This window comes from Eschrichtius robustus, chromosome 3, assembly GCF_028021215.1.
Source record: "Eschrichtius robustus isolate mEscRob2 chromosome 3, mEscRob2.pri, whole genome shotgun sequence".
NCBI classification, from domain to species: domain Eukaryota; kingdom Metazoa; phylum Chordata; class Mammalia; order Artiodactyla; family Eschrichtiidae; genus Eschrichtius; species Eschrichtius robustus.
This window is the reverse complement of record NC_090826.1, coordinates 143,871,851-143,890,989: the sequence shown is the minus strand read 5'-3', so window position 1 is coordinate 143,890,989 and position 19,139 is coordinate 143,871,851. Positions and strand designations below refer to the sequence as shown.

The following is a 19,139-nucleotide window of genomic DNA, read 5'->3' as shown; positions in this document are numbered from 1 at the left end:
CCATCAGCAGATGAATGGATAAAGATGTGGGTAAACACACACATACACACACACACACACACACACAATGGAATATTAGCCATAAAAAAAAAATGAAATTCTGCCATATGCAGCAATGTGGATGAACCAAGAGAGTATTATGCTAAGTCAAATTAAGTCAAAGACAAATACTCCATGTTATTACATATGTGGAAATCTAAAAAATCAAACAAATGAACGTTTATAACAAAACAGAAATAGACTCACAGATATAAAGAACTAGTGATTACCAGTGGGGAAAGGGAAGGGGGAGAAGATAGGAGTGTGGCATTAAGATATACAATCTATTACGTATAAAAACCTAAATGTAAGACCAGACACTATAAAACTCTTAGAGGAAAACATAGGAAAAACAGTCTTTGACATAAACCACAGCAAGATCTTTTTGACCCACCTCCTAGAGTAATGAAAATAAAAACAAAAATAAACAAATGGGACCTAACTAAACTTAAAAGCTTTTGCACAGCAAAGGAAACCATAAACAAGATGAAAAGATAAGCCTCAGAATGGGAGAAAGTATTTGCAAACGAAGCAACGAACAAAGGATTAATCTCCAAAATATACAAAGAGCTCATGGAGCTCAACATCAAGAAAACAAACCCAATCAAAAAATGGGCAGAAGACCTAAATAGACATTTCACCAAAGAAGACATACAGATGGCCAAGAGGCACGTGAAAAGATGCTCAACATCACTAATTATTAGAGAAATGCAAATCAAAACTACAATGAGGTATCACCTCACACTGGTCAGAATGGCCATCATCAAAAAATCTACAAACAATAAATGCTGGAGAAAAGGGAACTTTTTTGCACTATTGGTGGGAATGTAAATTGATACAGCCACTGTGGAGAACAGTATGGAGGTTCCCTAAAAAACTAAAAATAGAACTACCATATGACCCAGCAATCCCACTACCGAGCATATAGACTGAGAAAACCGTAATTCAAAAGGACACACGTACCCCAATGTTCACTGCAGCACTACTTACAATAGCCAGGACATGGAAACAACCTAGATGTCCAACGACAGAGGAATGGATAAAGAAAAGAAGATGTGGTACATATATATCATGGACTGTTACTCAACCATTAAAACGAACAAAATTGGGTCATTTGTAGAGATGTGGATGGACCTAGAGTCTGTCATACAGAGTGAAGTAAGCCAGAAAGAGACAAACAAATATCATATAGTAACAAATATATATGGAACCTAGAAAAATGGTACAGATGAACCTATTTGCAGGACAGGAATAGAGACTTAGACATAGAGAACAGACATGTGGACATCTGAGGGGGGAAGGGGAGGGTGGGACAAATCGAGAGACAAGGGTTTTTTTTTTAATTAACTTCTTTTACTTTTGGCTGCGTTGGGTCTTCGTTGCTGTGCATGGGCTTTCTCTAGTTGTGGCAAGCGGGTGCTACTCTTTGCTGTAGTGCGCAGGCTTCTCATTGTGGTGGCTTCTCTTGTTGTGGAGCACGGGCTCTAGGCATGTGGGCTTCAGTAGTTGCGGTGCACAGGCTCCAGGAGTTGCGGCACGCAGGCTCAGTAGTTGTGGCTCACTGGCTTAGATGCTCCACAGCACATGGGATCTTCCCAAACCAGGGCTCGAACCCGTGCCCCCCTGCATTGGCAGGCGGATTCTTAACCACTGCACCACCAGAGAAGCCCAGGAGTTTAGGTGTGACATAAATACACTACCATGTGTAAAACAAATAGCTAGTGGGAACCTGCTATATATAGCACAGGGAGCTCAGCTCGGTGCTCTGTGACGACCTAGATGGGTGGGATGGGGCAGAGGGGTGGATGAGAGGTCCAAGAGGGAGGGGATATAGGTATACATATAGCTGATTCACTTCATTGTACAGCAGAAACACAACACTGTAAAGCAATTATACTACAATTTTTTTAAAAAAGGAAAAGAAAAGAAAAAAAAGAAATAAGCAACAAGGATATATTGTACAGCACAGGGAAATACAGGCATTTGGAATAACTTTATTTTTTTATTTTTATTTTTTCAATTTATTTATTTATTTTTGGCTGCGTTGGGTCTTCGTTGCTGCACACGGGCTTTCTCTAGTGGCGGTGAGCAGAGGCTACTCTTTGTTGCGGTGTGCAGGCTTCTCATCGCGGTGGCTTGTTGCAGAGCACGGGCTCTAGGCACACGGGCTTCAGAAGTTGTGGCACGTGGGCTCAGTAGTTGTGGCGCACGGGCTTAGCTGCTCCGCGGGATGTGGGATCTTCCCGGACCAGGGATCGAACCTTTGCCCCCTGCACTGGCAGGCAGATTCTTAACCTCTGCGCCACCAGGGAAGCCCCATTTGGAATAACTTTAAATGGAGTATAATCTGTAAAAATATTGAATCACTTACATATCTATATGTATTAATATCACATATACAGGCAGATTTTCCAAAGAAAGTTTGGTAGGAAGTAGTTTGGAACTCTGTTAAGGTACTGTATCAACCTAAAGAGGAAATATTTTTAAAATTCCATCTAATTCTACATTAGCACCTTGTTACTATAACAGTAGTAGCAATTTAGGACACTGTAAATGTCGATCACATTGTAAAGTAATATCAGTTGTATCCCTCCATTAAAATTTGGTAAACACAAGAAACCAGTTCCTACTCCACCATCAGGAAACCAGTGTGTTGACTCTGCTAGTTGCTATTGTTAATACTCTAACCATACACTCATGAAATGAATGGGAAGTAACCAAGAGATGGGTTTAGGGGCCACTGTAGCGGATATGGGTTAAAACTCCATTTTATCACCTAACTTTCATAAGCCTCCACTCTGAATAAATGCATGATGTTCTGGTTTCCACAAATTAGAACTAACTCAAGACCAGTTCAGTAATCCCAAAATGTCTAGGAATTTATTTCCTTATTGCATAATTCCTCTGGTAAACGGCCACAGGTTACTTTGGAGAAGGTTAAGAGGAACATACATATTATACTTGCGATGTTAAGGCTCTGGGAATAGGCACTAAATCGGGCCTGGGAATTGGGTAAGGGATGGTGACTACAATATTGGCTCAAGTCAGATCTATAGTTTTCAGTTATATAAATCAAACAGAACCACTTTTGTCCTCTGGATCACACAATTAGCCAAACCCAAAAAAAACAGACTATACTGACCACCCTGTTAGTCCTACTGCCTATTATAGCAACTACACCACCTTTCTAGTCTAGCATTAAGGGAACTACTTGGTTTCTGACACACTGAAGTTTTGGCAATGGCCACTGCATCAAGGAGTCTATTTCAATGTATGCATCTCCCACTGGCATTCATGGCCTACAGACATACTGTAAAGCTTCTCAAGGGTGTAGTTCTCTGCTCAGCAGTATATTTCTCAATGCCTTGGTAAACAGAGTGAATCAGGCCCTCAGGAGGGATATAGTGAGATTTGGTTGAGCAGATCATATTATAAATCCTCCCCAACATTCCCCCTTCTAAGTCTTTGATTTCCCTTCTCTACATTATATCAAGGAATTTCTAGCATCCTACTTCCAATTTAGATAAGCCATTGCTGAGTCAAAATAACAAGTAAACACAACTGTCCCCAGCTGTTCAAGCTGACAAACTGAGCCTTAACCTTGGGTATAAGTATACCCATATTGATAATTTGACCCAATTTAAAATTATATTCCTCCCTTCAGGAGCCAACATACTCAGAATCTATTTCCCTGGTATTCTCCGCATATCAGTATACATGATCTAAAAAAAAAAGAAACCATTCTTTCAGGTCACACTTTGTTTTTGTATGTCCTGGAGACAATGGGGGATATTAAGGATAACAGAACATATAGGCTGCTTTTTCCCAGGTAACTAACCACTTGAAGTGAGGTTATTAAGCAGTCATACACCAAGGCAGCAAATATCTAAGGAGTTTCTTCCATTTTAAGTTAGGCTCAGTGGAGTTAAGGATTTAAGATACTCATTCATCCAAATCTTTCCAGAACTCTTATTCCAATTCTGAGAATGCCAATCTTTCCTGCCCAGTGTCTCCACTCTCATTGAAGAGACCCAGCAAGATAGCAAATTCAACCAATTTGCAGGATCAAACTGTCTTTTATAACAATCTCAGCCTTAAAATTACAAAGGAGGCTGGAAAAGTGGGCATCTCACAATGTTAGTCTCCATCCGGAGACTGACTCCCACTCTTTAGGAAAGGGAAATCACAAGGCCCAGCAAGAGTTTACAAAAGCTGAACATCTAGAAAGAAAGACTGTCTACACTTGCTACGCTGCTTTACAATCATAGCCATGATCCCTTTCTCTGTTGCCTCTCTTTCCCCACTGTGCAGAGAAACTCCTCTTCTAGCCCAAGGACCCTTTTCTGGCTCTCGGGGGGGATGATAAGACTATTAACTTTAAAATGTGAGTAAATTGTAAATGTGAGTTATCCCAAAACTGTAAACTTCTTCAACCTATTTTATGCAATTGAAGTTGACTGTGAAGAGATAATTTTATTTTTTTTATTATTATTTTTTTAATGTGCTGGGGTAGATTACTATATAATGGTCCCCAGTGAATCACTTTTTTTTTTTTAAGAGGTCTAGGGGGCTTGCCTCCATCCCAGCCCTTTTTTAAAAATTTATTTATTTACTTTATTTTTGGCCTGCATCGGGTCTTAGTTGCAGTACGTGGGATCTTTGTTGCGGCATGCAGGATTTTTCATTGTGGCGTGCAGGCTTCTCTCTAGTTGTGGTGTGCGGGCTCCAGAGCATACAGGCTCTTTGTTGCAGCACACGGGCTTCTCTCTAGTTGCAGCGCATGTGCTCTCTAGTTGTGGCATGTGGGCTCCAGAGCACATGGGCTCTGTAGTTGTGGTGTGGGTTCCAGAGCACATGGGTTCTGTAGTTTGCAGCACACGGGCTCTCTAGTTGAGGCATGCGGGCTTAGTGTGCCCCATGGCATGTGGGGTCTTAGTTCCCCAACCAGGGATCAAACCTATGTCCCCTGTGTTGGAAGGCGGATTCTCAACCACTGGACCACCAGGGAAGTCCCTATGAAGAGAGAATTTTAAATCATATAGACCAGCCGTCCCCCACCTTTTTGGCACCAAGGACCAGCTTCGTGGAAGAAAATTTTTCCACAGGCCGAGGTCAGGGGGAGGGGGGATGGTTTTGGGATGATTCAAGCACATTGCATTTATTGTGCACTTTATTTCTATTATTATTACATTGTAATATATAATGAAATAATTATATAACTCACCATAATGCAGACTCAGTGGGAGCCCTGAGCTTGTTTTCATTTGCCACTCACTGATAGGGTTTTGATGTAAGTCTGCAAGCAATTGATTTATTATGGTCTCTGTGCAGTCAAACCTCTCTGCTAATGATAATCTGTATTTGCAGCCACTCCCCAGCACTAGCATCACCGCCTCAGCTCCACCTCAGATGATCAGGCGTTAGATTCTCATAAGGAGTGCGCAACCTTGATCCCTAGCATGCGCAGTTCACAGTAGGGTTCGTGCTCCTATGAGAATCGAATGCCGCCACTGATCTGACAGGAGGCGGAGCTCAGGCAGTGATGCAAGCGATGGGGAGCAGCTGTAAATACAGATGAAGCTTCGCTTGCTTGCCCGCCGCTCACCTCCTGCTGTGCGGCCTGGTTTCTAACTGGTCCATGGCCCAGGGGTTGGGGACCCCAGATGGAGACCTGAGAATAAAATTTGCCAGGTAAAAACATTTCCTAGGAAGTGGCATGTTAATTTTAATAGCTTATATTTATGTGAGATTTAGCACTACACATTGTTGTCTTTACACAGATTATATCACATAAGCTTACAGCAAAACTAAATGAGATTTATCCAATTCCACTGTAAAACTGGCAAATGAAAGAGCCAGGATCCAATCCCAGGCTGACTTCAGTACTCATGCTTTTAGCCACTTGGTGATCTACCTTTATTAAAGGAAATATAGACATACGTAAAGTTTGACTGTCAACTTTTGACTAAAGGCAGTTCCATAGAAAGTTCTGGAACAGAATTATTACAAAACTATGGTTAACCACTGGCCTACTGAGCATCTTCCATATCTGAAACCGTCAACCATTCATTATACTTTGGACTCAATTGATAGCAAAATCATTGCAAACAACATTTTGAAGATAACAGGTAAACTTGCATTAAATTCCAGAGCTCTCTCAGTAATCTGTCACAACTTGAAAATCTCAATACATTTGATAAGAATGTGCTCAACCCTGTAAAGATTCTATTTTATACTTTCAAAGATAAAAGTTCATGTTTTAGAGATAGAAAGGATCATAGGCAACATCAACCCCTTCATCTTACAGAAGACACCGCTAATGGGGTAGAGGAACTAAGACACTTGGCCATGGTTACATCAGATTCACGTACAGAAATGAGATCAGAAGGTAAATTTTTTTTTTTTTTGGTTTTTACCAAAGTAGTACATATACATTATTTCACAAGTTAAATAAATTCTTAGAGGTGGAAGGAGTGGGCCAAAGATCCACTCCTTATTTCTACATAATATACCAACAGTACTCTTATTTTCAATTTTGAATTTTCAATTCAGTCAATTTTAGGCACCACCTATTAAATTCCTATATACTAAGGATATAATTTTCTTATACTATTTTTGAGATGACTGGTACTATGGTTTTTTACCTCTTTGAACATGTGCATGTGTTTTCTCCTTTCTGGATCTTTCAGAATCCTTTTATCACATGCTCCTGTCCTTGGTATGCAGCTTCTTACTATTCTTTGTGCTAGGCACTCTCGGGGTCCTTTCAATCTGGAAACCCAGGTCCTTCACTTCTGAATCATTTTATTACGTTGTTTCTTCAATAATTTCCTCTCCATTTAACCTTTCCTCTCTTCCTAAAACTTTTTACAGTTAAATTTTGGGCCTTCTACGTAGATTTTTAAACTTTTTTCTCTATTTTCCACCTTTTTGTTTACCACTTTCTGTGAGATGCATTTGACTTGCATTCCAATACTTCTGTTGGTCTTAAACATTTTTCCTATTGTATTGTATAATTTCCAAGTTCTTTTATTCTCGCATATTTCCTTTCAAAGATATTACTTTTAATTTGTGAATATAAGAGTTTGAGATTTTTTTTTAATAAATTTATTTATTTATTTTTGGCTGCATTGGGTCTTCGTTGCTGTGTGCAGGCTTTCTTTAGTTGCAGTGAGTGGGGGCTACTCTTCGTTGTGGTGCGCGGGTTTCTCATTGCGGTGGCTTCTCTTGTTGTGGAGCACGGACTCTAGGCACGCGATCTTCAGGAGTTGTGGCATGCAGGCTCAGTAGTTGTGGCTCGTGAGCTCTAGAGCGCAGGCTCAGTGGTTGTGGCGCACGGGCTTAGTTGCTCCATGGCATGTGGGATCTTCCTGGACCAGGGCTTGAACCCGTGTCCCCTGCACTGGCAGGTGGATTCTTAAACACTGCGCCACCAAGGAAGCCCCGAGTTTCTGAGATTTTAAAGTTGGGTTTTTTTCTGCTTCCTGCATTATCTTTTTCATTTTTCATCTTTCATCAGTTTTGATCTGTTATAGTTTCAGTCTGTCTTTCATGTCAGAGGCTTTCCTCAAATGACTGGTGACTTGGGCTAGCTTCTTATATTTCAGTGTGCAAAGGTCTATTCAAGTCTATTTACTGGTGCACCATACTGCAAGGCGACTGAGAAAGTGCAACTTTTTTGTTTGGGTTACCCTCAAACGTCATTGTGGGTTTCTCCAAGCAGAATCCTCCAGTCTTCTACCTAGTGGTCATCAGAATGCCAGCATTCTGGGGACTTTGTATGGGAAGGGAACAGGGTCATCTCACCATTCAGGATGGGGCCCCCTCTGCTATGCCTGGTGTCCCAAGTCTCACACAGCTCTGGCTCATATTTTATAGAGAACCAATCACCCTTCTCCTGATGGGACAATGGAAAGGCAGTCTTCTAGTGGTGAGGATGGTTTCTGTGGATCCAAACACTCCTTATACACACATTTAACCAATCCAATTTTCATGCTCATTTTGTACCCTTATCTTTTCCAGCAGTCCAAGGGCTCCAATTTTTAAAGTTTTTGTGGACATTCCTGATCTTTCTTCATGCTGCTCTATCAGTTACCACTGACCATTCACCATCCATGTGAAAACATTCATCTTCCCAATGTGCTGACAGCTAACATCTGTCTCCAAAATCCTTATCTTTGACCTGTTGAGTTTATTCATTTTAAAAATGTATTCCTTTGGTATCATCTTAATGGAGTTTGGTTTAAACCAGGCAGTTCAAAATTTAATCCACTGACTAAACAGAAAAAGTACACTTTTAGAAAATAACTTTTACTTGCCAATTGAGCAGTACTTTCAATATATTTTTATTACTGGTCACCAAATGAATAAAATTTAGTCTAAGACTCTGGCTATCTTATGTTTTGCTAAAAGATTAATTTAGCATAATTTAGTAGTATGCTTTCATCTTTACCTTAGGAATTGCCTGCTAAATTGTGTCTAGGCCAATAACAAGCATTAGCCACTGTTATGGGCTGAACTGCGCCCCCCCCCCACCCTCCCCAATTCATACTGAAGTCCTAACACCCTGAGTACTTCAGAATGACTGTATTTGGAGATAGCGTCTTTTAAGGGGTATAATTTAGATTCAGTGGGGTCACTGGAGATGGGCCCTAATCTGGTATGACTGGTGTCCTTTTAAGAAATTAGGACACACATGCACAGAGGAAGTACCACGTGACGACAAAAGGAGAAGATGTCATCAACAAACCAAGGAGGAAGGCCTCAGAATAAACAATTCTGCCAACACCTTGATCTTGGAATTCTAACCTCCAGAACTGTGAGAAAATAAATTTGTTGTTTAAGCCATCTGTCTGTTCGTTATGGCAGACCTAGCAAACTAAAACAGCCACCTGGAGACTGGTTTTAAGGGCTATACACAATGAAAGAATATCACTTAAGATTTTGAGGAGCTCATTTGAAAGAAATTTGGTATAACTTAAGAACACTGAAGAGAGCTCTTCAATTACATTCTGCTAAAATAATCACAGATTAGTTACACAACTCATTTATTTATTAAATCAGTTCTTAATTAAATAAAATTACAAAAGGAAAATTGTGGTTTCTAGCTGTAAACTTTCAAACGTATAGCAGCTACAGGAGAATTTCTGTAACAGTAATAAAATGTATAGCCATATTCAAAAAGGTCACAGTTTTATACCAAATAAATCATCTGTGGTAAGAAAACATGCTGTTTGTAAGCATCAGAGTGCATCATTAAATGTTTAAGCTGGAAGCAACCTTAGACACCATCTAAGATACACCTCTAATTTTAACTGGGCCCAAAAGGCTAGTAGGGTTAGACTAAGAGTATGCTGAATGGCACAGAAAGTTGTATCTGTAACTGAAGACCCATTTGTCTTCTATAAAGGGAGTCATTTTAAAAAATAACAACCTTATTGAGATATAAGACACTTAACCATAAGATGCACCCTTTTAAAGTATTATTTAAGGAACTGTTTCGGGGGGGGGGGGGTTTAAATATTCAGAGTTGTACAAGCATCACCAACTTTAGACTTACTAATTTTCATTCCCCCAAGAAGAAACCCCATAGCCATAATCTTCAATCCTTCTCCAGCCCTTAGCAATGACTAATCTATTTTCTGTCTGCCTATTCTGGGAAAATACTACTCCATCTTCCTAGAATCAGATGTCCTATATTAATCATTTTATATGTTGTTGGATTTGGCATGCTAGTAGGGCTTTTTGTTGTTGTTGTTTGAGATTCATGTCTGTATTCATAAGAAACACTGATCTGTAGTTTTCTTTTCTTGTGATGCCTTTGGTTTTGGTACCAGAGTAAATACTAGCCTCACAGAATGAGTTAGAAAGTATACTCTATTTTTTGTGAGAATTTACAAAGCACTGGTTTTAGTTCTGTAAACATTTGGTAGAATTCACCAGTGTAGTCATTTGGGTCTGGGCATTTTTCTCTGTGGGAAGTTGTTATTTTTTAAATTCAATCTATTATAAATCTATTCAGATTTTCAATTTGTTCTTGAGCCAGTTTCAGAGTTTGTGTCTTTATAGGAATTTGTCCATTTGACCTAGGTTACCTAATTTGTTGGCATACAACTGTTCATATTATTCCCTTATAATCATTTTTCTTTTTATAAGGTCAGTAGTTGATATCCTTCATTGCTGATTTTAGTAATCTGAGTCTTCTCTTCTCAACAGGTTTGTCAATTTTGTTGATGTTTTCAAAGAACCATCTTTTATTGTTTTCCTATAACCTATTTCGGTTATTTCTGCTTCAATGTTCCCCCCCCCCCCCCCCCCCGCTTATGCTTGTTTTGCGGTTAGTTTGCTCTTTACAGTCTTAAGGTGGAAGGTTAGGTTATTAGAGATTTCCTTTGCTAATATCTACACCTGTAATTTTCCCTCTAAGCACAGCATCCTATAAGTTCTACTATGTTGTGTCTTCATTTTCATGCACTTCAAAATATTTTCCAATTTGCTTTTTGATATTTCCTCCGACCTTTTTTAAGTATTGGTTAATTTCCACATATTTATGAATTAACGAAATTTCCTTCTGCTATTGAATTCTAATTTCATTTCATTGTAGCCAAAGTCCATAAACTGAATAATTTTTTCTTTTAATTTACTGAGGCTTGTTTTATGATCTAGCTTATCACCGACCCTGGAGAACATTCTATGTCCACTTGAGAATATGTATTCTACTATTGCTGGGTAAAGTTTTCTCTTGCTATGTTAGGTCTAGTTGGTTTACTGTGATGTTCAAGTCTATTTCCTTGTTGATCTGCTACCAAGTTAAACTGTCCACTATGAAAACAGGGTGTTGACTTCAACTATTATTGTTGAATTGTCTATTTCTCCCTTCAATTATGCTGGTTTCTGCCTCATCTGGGAATGTATTTTAGGGTCCTGTTGTTTGGTGGACACATATTTACAATTGTTACATTTTCCTGAAGACTGGCTCTTTTATCATTATAAATGATTATGTCTCTACTAACAATTTTTGTCTTAAGGTCTCTTTTTTTTAATGAATTTATTTCTTTATTTTTGGCTGTGTTGGGTCTTCGTTGCTGCGCTTTCTCTAGTTGCGGGGAGCGGGGGCTGCTCTTTGTTGCAGCGCGCGGGCTTCTCATTGGGTGGCTTCTCTTGCTGCAGAGCATGGGCTCTAGGCATGTGGGCTTCAGGAGTTGTGGCACACGGGGTCAGGAGTTGTGTCTCGCGGGCTCTAGAGCACAGGCTCAGTAGCTGTGGTGCACAGGCTTTGTTGCTCCGCAGCATGTAGGATCTTCCCAGACCAGGGCTCGAACCCATGTCCCCTGCATTGGCAGGCAGACTCTTAACCACTGCGCTGCCAGGGAAGCCCAAGGTCTCTTTTGTCTAAAATTAGTATAGCTATTTAGGTTCTTTTGGTTACTGTTGATGTTTTCCACCCTTTTACTTTCAACCAATCTGTTTCTTTGAAACTAAACATGTCTCTTGTGGACAGCATATAGTTGCATGTTTTCAATCCATTCTGCCAACTGCCTTTTATTGGACTGTTTCGTCCATTCACATCCAATGTAATTCATGGTAAGAGGATTTGTATCTGCCAGTTTGCTTATCGTTTTCTCTGTTATGTCTTATTTCTCTATTCCTCTATTACAGCCTTCTTTTGTGTTAAATGTTAATTTCTTATATACCATTTTAATTCCTTTTACTGATTTTGGAGTTATTGTTTTAGTGGTTGTGCTAGGGATGATAACATCTTAATTTAAAATAATCTGACTGCAGATTAACACCAATTTAATTTCCATAGTCTATAAAACCTTTGCTCCAATATAGCTCTTCCCTCCTTGATGTTTTATGCTATTGCCATACAAATTACATCTATACACATTATAACCCAGTCAACAGTCTCATATTTATTACTGTATGTGGTTTTCTTTTAAATCAGAAGACCTTCAAATAAAAAGTACTATTGCAGACTGAATGTCTCTTCCCCAAACCCATTATGTAATGATAGCTGGAGGTTGGGCCTACGGGAGGTAATTAGGTTCAGATGAGGTCATGAGAGTGGGGCCCCCATTATGGGACTAGTGTCCTTATAAGAAGAGAAAGAAACCAGAGCTCTCTCTACCATGCAGGGAAACAGCGATAAAGCAGCTGTCTACAAGCCAGGAAGAGGGCCCTCACCAGGAACTGAAGCTACCCACACCTCGATCTTGGACTTCCCAGCCTCCAGAGCTATGAGAAACAAATGTATGCTGTTTAAGCCATCCAGTCTATGGTATTTTGTTATAGCAGCCCAAGCTAATACAAATATACTGTCCTTTATGTTTAATTATGTAGTTAACTTTACCAGTGCTACTTATTAGTGTGGATTCAACTTACTATCTAATGACCTTTCATTTCTGCCTAAAGGATTCTTTAGTATTTCTTGTAAGGCAGGCAGGTCTGCTAGTGACAAATTTGTTCTGTTTTTATGTGTGAACATCTTAATTTCTTTCATTTTTGAGGAATAATTTTGTGGCATACAGAATTCTAGGTGGACTGTCTTTTTCTTTCAGTGCTTTTTATGTCATGATTTCCCTCCATGATTTCCCATGAGAAGTGAGTTGTTAATCTTACTAAAGATACCTTGTATGCGATCACTTTTCTCTTGCTGCTTCTGAAAGTCTGTCTTACTTAGCATTAGTTAAGCTTCTGAGATGTGGGGATTCTTCTTCATAAAACTGTAAAGTTTTGGACAATTATTTCTTCAAATACACTTTGTGCCCCTTTCTCTCCTCTCCTTCTAGGACCCCCATTATGCTAATACACTTGACAGTGTCCCACAGATCTCTGCAGCTTTTTTTCCCCTTCATTCCTTTTTTTTTAAATTTAATTTTTATTTTATATTGGGGTATAGTTGATTTACAATGTTGTGTTAGTTTCTATTCCTTTCCTTTCTGATAGGACACTCTCAATTGATACCTCTTGATACCTCTGTTCAAGTTTGTTGAATATTTCTACCAGTTCAAATCTGCTTTTGAGGCCCTCTGCTGAATTTATTTCACTTGTTATATTTTTCCAATACAGGATTTCTATTTGGTTCTTTTATCGTAATTTCTCTTTATTGTTATTCTCTATTTAGTGAAAGACTATCCTCAAATTTAGCTTTTAAGATATAGTTTCTTTTAGTTCTTTGAACATGCTTTTAAAAGCTCACAAAGTTTTTGCTTAATAAGTCAAACATCTGGGCTTCCTCCCAGACACTTTGTTTCTTTGCATGTCTTGTAAATTTTTGTTGAGACTAGACGTTTAATATAATGTGGCAACTCTGAACAACAGAATCCCTTCCCTCCCCAGGGTTTGTTGTGTTTGCTATTGTTAGTGAACTTCTTGGACTAATTCTGTAAAGTCTGCATTCTTTGCTGAGTGTGACCACTATATTCTGTTTTGTTAGCTTAGAAGTCAGCTAATGATTGGACAGAAATCTCCTTAAATGCCTTCAAACAATAACTCTCCTAGCATTGAAGAAGTGCTCTGTGAATGTGTTGGGATAGGCCTTCAACACTCCAACATGCAGTTTACAACTCTGCCCTAGCCTTCACTTCCTACTTGCAGAGCCTCAAGTTCTGTCACAGGTGAGAATGGTGCCTTCTTCATTTTTCTCTTGGGCATGCATACAGCCTTGCGCATGTGGCCTTCTAGATTCCCAGGAATATGCTGGAGCTTTTCAAAGTCCTCTACAGGTATGTCATTCCTCAGCTTTTCCTTTTGTTTTTTGGTCAGTGTCTTTTTAGCCCCAATTGTTATCACTGCCTCAGGCAGCTTCTACGGTAAACAACTGCAGCTGCTTTTCACAAACAGGCTGAAGACAGAGCTGTTTGCACACAGCGAGTAGAGTCAGGTTAAATAAAGACAAGCTCTGAGAATAGAGCTTTTCAGTGAGGTACCAGACAGGTCAAATAGTGACAGTTCTCTGGGGTGGGCTTTTTGGTTAGTTTCAAGTCCCCTCCAGTGGCAACTAGGCTGCTGGTTTTAACAGCTACCATAGTTGCAAGGCTACTTGTTTTCAAGGCTACCCTGGAACTAGGGAAAGATAGACAGGGCAATATAAAATGTTACAAACCAACTTGCCCAGTGCGGGTGGGTGCTGGAGAAACGAAAAAGAATTGCCCAAGGTCAAATGATGACCTTGGCATCACCTGCCCAAGGCTAGTGATGCATGGAATTTAAATCCAGGCAGATTGCATTGGAATTTTGGAATTTAAATCCAGACTCTAAAGCAGGGTTCTTAAGCAGTATAACACATACATACACACACACACAAAAGTTACAAAATATATTGTTACGGTTTCTGTTGAATAAGTGCTTTTTAGACTATTGGCAGCCTTTAGTTAATTTTTAGAGTTCTGACAAAGTTGATTTTGACAACTTTTAGTGTTCTCATTGCTTTTATGGAACATCAGATTTTCAGAGGTCCTTACTCCATTAAGTTCTCAAAGAAGCCATTTTTATAATTACAACAATGGAACACTAATTACTATTCCTTTCTAATAATCATGTTTCTAAGACTTAGAAAACCAAATATTTCTAACTAGAAATGTGATGGGAATTCAAAAGAGACACCTCTTCTCATCTGGAATTTTAATTATTTCTTGTTTAGTTGTCCAAGTCAGAATCCTAAGGCTCAATTTTCTTAAATGTACAAGTGAAATATTGTCTTCCCCAGCATTAAGATTTAAAATGATAATGTAAAACTAATTACAAAGCTACAATAATCAAAACTGACTGGTACTGGCAAAAGAACAGTCATACAGACCAATGGGATATGACCTCAGAAATAAACCATGACATATAAGGTCAATTAATTTTCATCAATTGAAAATTAATTAATTAAGGCTGCCAGGACCATTCAATGGAGAAAGGGCAGTCTTTTCAACACATGTTGCTGGGGAAACTGGATATCCAAATGCAAACAAAGCTGAATCCTTACCTTTCGCCACATACAAAACTCAAAATGGATCAAAGATCTAAACTCTTGGAGGAAAATCTTCATGATACTGGATTTGGCAGTGCCTTCTTGGATATGACACCAAAAGAACAGGCAACAGAAAGAAAAACTGGACTTCATCAAAATTAAAAACTTTGGTACATCAAAGGACACTACTGAAAGAGTGAAAATGCAACCCACAGAACGGGAGAAAATATCTGTAAATCATATATCTGATGACAGATTAATAACCAGAATATATCAAGAACTCCTACAACACACACAGAAAAACAACCCAATTAAAAATGGGCAAAAGACTTAAACAGACTTTTCTCCACAGAAGATATATACAAATGGCTAATAAGCACATGAAAAGATGCTTAGCATCACAAGCCATTAGGGAAATGCAACCAAAACCACAATGAAATAACACTTTACATCCATCACGACAGCTACTAAAAACAAAAACAAAAATAACAAGTGTTAGTTAGGATGTGGAGAAAGTGGAATCCTTCTACATTGCTGGAGGAATTGCAAAATGGTGCAGCCACTGTGGAAAAGTTTGCAGTTCCTCAAAAAATTAAATATAGAATCACCATGTGATTCAACAACTTCACTCCCAGGTATATACTCAAAAGAATTTAAAGCAGGGAACTCACACAGATACTTGTACAAAAATGGTCATAGCAGCATTATTCACAACAGCAAAAAGTGTCCAGCAATCTAAGGGCCCATCAACAGATGAATGGATAAACAAAATGTGGTATATTCATACAGTGGAATATTATTCAGCCATAAAAAGGAATAAAATTCTGATACATGCTACAACATGGATGAATCTTAAAACCATTATGCTATGAGAAATAAGACACAAAGGACAAATACTGCATGATTCCACATATATAAGGTGCCTAAAATAGTCAAAGTCAAAGAAAGAAAGTAGAACAGAGTTTACCAGGAGCTGGGGGTAGGAGTGGTAATGTGGAATTATCATTTAACAGGTACAGAGTTTCTGACTGGGATAACAGTTCTGGAAATAGATAGTGGTGATGGTTATACAACATTGTGAATGTATCTTAATGTCACTGAATTAACTGTATGGTTAAAATGATAAATTAGGTTATATATATATTTTACCATAATAAATTTTTAAATGATAATGTATTATCCAAAGGTCCTATTTAGTGAGCCTTTTGTTCCTCAGGTGAGACGGTGGTTATAGAAGTTACTTAGATAATATATACTTTATGAAATGGCTGGTAGTTAATAGTAAATAGTACCCACCCTCCAAAACACACACACATACACATACATACACACACACAACACTACACACTCAATGCTCTTATCAAATACCTATAATTATATTTTTCAAAGGATTACACATCCAATAAATTCACTAATGATGCAAAGAATTTACATCCTCCCATACTGACAGATAAAAACACATACATTCTCCAAGCACAAAGCTTATATTCACAAATAACTTTTTGCTTAAAGACAAATTTCAATTAATAATCACAATGGGAATTTAGTTATTTAATGCAACCACTAACCTAATGTCACCAATAAAATCTAAGCAGTTATATCACAAAACCAGGGTTATATTCAGTGGACATGCATTAATAATCTATACAATTTAACGTTATACAAGAAAAGGAACTGAATACAAAATTTCCCTTGATTTTTGGTGGTTTTCAAATTTCATGGCACAGATTCCCAAGGTAAAAACAGATTTTAAATATTTTCAATAAAATGGTAAAAAAATTGAACAAGCCTTTTAATTTTCATATTGGGGTGAAGATTTAAAACATCAAGCTGGCCCCAATCTGTCAAAAATGACAGGTAAATATTTACAATGACTAGACAGGCTTTAGTTACAATGGTATTAGAGGATGACTCTCCCCTGGCAAAAACCTTTTATGGTTAATTCTCAATGCAAACATGTTTTTGTAAATACTGTGATAATATAAACTTGGAAACATACCTGGAATCAGGACAGGGACGAAAAATAAAACGCAAGTCAATCTTATTTCTGACCTGTAATCATAAAGCCTTTTGGCTCTAAACACCAAACACTGTCCTTCAATATAAAACTAAATTAAGAAGAGTAGAACAACTTTACCATGCTGGCTGACATTCTTCTACAGAATTATCTTTCACTACACATCAAGGCAGGGCTCAAGCTCCATTAACTTGCTTCTCTAGAAAGAGTATAATTAGCGGAGCACCAAATTTATAAACTGATACGGCAACCCAAAATGCTAAACACACTTTTCAAACAGAAGCAAATTTTTCCCCATTGTTACTTCTATGTGCCATGTTATTTTTGAAACTTATGTGGCTACCAATAAGAAAAGAATTAGGGAAGCTTTGAACATATCTTGTACTTTTCATCAAGGCTAAAGTGCAAAATATCTCCATGTCTCTGGTATTTTAATAGGAAAAAACATAACACATAATAAAGGAACTGAGATGACAGTAGAACTAATGCAAAAAAAGACTTCTTTAAATATACACTTGAAGACTACATAAGACCAATTTAATTTTTGTTTCTTCAATGAAATCTGTGAATGAACCAAGTTCTCACAGAACTTGAGATCTTGTTTGGTTCTCTTTCCCAGGATCAGAAATTCCAAAATTAGAGAGAAAAAAATGGAAGAAAATAACATTGCATGACAATGGACACTAAGTTCATAAAGAACTTTTTTTTTTTAAATGAGATATTATGGAAGAAAACACCATGAAAATAATAATCCTATGAGAATTGTTTTTTACGCACAGTAAATTTGAGCCTTGGTCTTCATGAAGATACTACAGCTTATATAGAAAACTATAAATATACAAGACTCAAGGAAAAAAAGTCAAAATACATATTATTTAACATTCTGTAGGCCTAAAAAACTTTTGAAGGGAGGGGAAAGGACGGCCAACTGAATCTTCACTTAAGAATACAGAACTATGAAAAATTCCTGGGTCAAAAGCTCCAAGATGCTCCAAATGGAACCACACTTTGTGAAAACATACATCCTAGATATAGTTTTAAAAGGAAAGAAAAAGTACTGAATAACTGCAGTCCCTTCCAAAAAAGGATATCTTAAATTAAGGGGAAAAGATTCTAATAGTGTAAACGAATCTGGCTCAGAAAGAAAACTGAACAACATATCCAATGTTCTGTCCATAAAAGTAATGACGGTACATCTTTAATATTAAAGAAATAGGCTATAAAAAAGTTCATTCTCAGAATTGGTTTTAGTAAAAGCTCATTTGTGCTCCTTTGTGGGTGCATAATAAAGTTCCATGGGTTTGTTCACCTTCCAGTATTTCTCACTGACCAATTCCAAAGAAAAAGAGCCATTTAACACCTAAAACAAAACAAAACAAAACAAAACAAAACAAAACAAAAAAGAAAGAATTATGAAAACTGCTCAAAGCACAAAATTGTGAGATGGAACAAACATAAAAGTCCATCTTAGCACAACACTGTAAAACAACTATACCCCAATTAAAAAAAAAGTCCATCTTAAAAAAAATCTTAAGATAAACTTGTTGTCACTTATACTATTCATAAAAGAACAAAGGATGTATCAAGTTAACTACCTGTTGCAATTTCTCCTTCTTCCAGGGTCTGTACCATTTTATTAGGCCCCACCCCACAACCTGCCACTCTCAGATGATCAGTGTACTCCCAATTTCAACAGCCTATTATTTTAAATACTTACAGTGAACTGGCCACTGGCTGTTGCTATGTAAATGGTATACTGCTTCTCACTGGCTGTATCAAGGTTCATCTGGTTTGATTCTCCTTTGCTTCGAAGTTCTTCTAAAGCTAACCTCACAGCCAGATACTTGGATAAGTGATCAACAGTGGCATTACCTGAAGTCTTTATGTATCTGGAAAAATAAATCATTAAAACCTTAATTTCTAGATTAGTGGTAAAACATACATAAATTATAAAACTAATACATTTCCAAAAAGGTATATAAAACGTAAAATGTCTCAATTACTGACAAAATAACATCAGAAATTTATTCCTCTATTATCTAAAAATTTCTTATCGAAAAGGTACAGAAACAGGAGAAGTACAAGCTCACTATCTACCAGGCCATGAAAGCTCTACCTACCTTG

The 19,139-nt window shown here is 37.9% G+C and overlaps 1 protein-coding gene across 5 annotated transcripts in view; it reads right to left on the bottom strand.

Moving 5' to 3' along the window:
* Positions 1 to 2,115: 2,115 nt before the first annotated feature.
* Positions 2,116 to 19,139, bottom strand: part of RNF2 (ring finger protein 2) — a 76,944-nt gene continuing 59,920 nt past the window's right edge. For 3 of the 5 annotated variants that reach the window (XM_068541398.1, XM_068541401.1, XM_068541399.1), the window contains exons 6-7: positions 18,733 to 18,904; positions 16,545 to 18,375 (exon numbers count right to left, since the gene is read on the bottom strand). In XM_068541398.1, coding sequence (XP_068397499.1) covers positions 18,274 to 18,375; positions 18,733 to 18,904 — 274 coding nt within the window. In that variant the 3' untranslated portion in view covers positions 16,545 to 18,273. Of the gene's footprint in view, positions 2,387 to 16,544; positions 18,376 to 18,720; positions 18,905 to 19,139 lie in introns of those variants that run through there. The other 2 variants (XM_068541402.1, XM_068541403.1) reach the window with 2 other exon arrangements.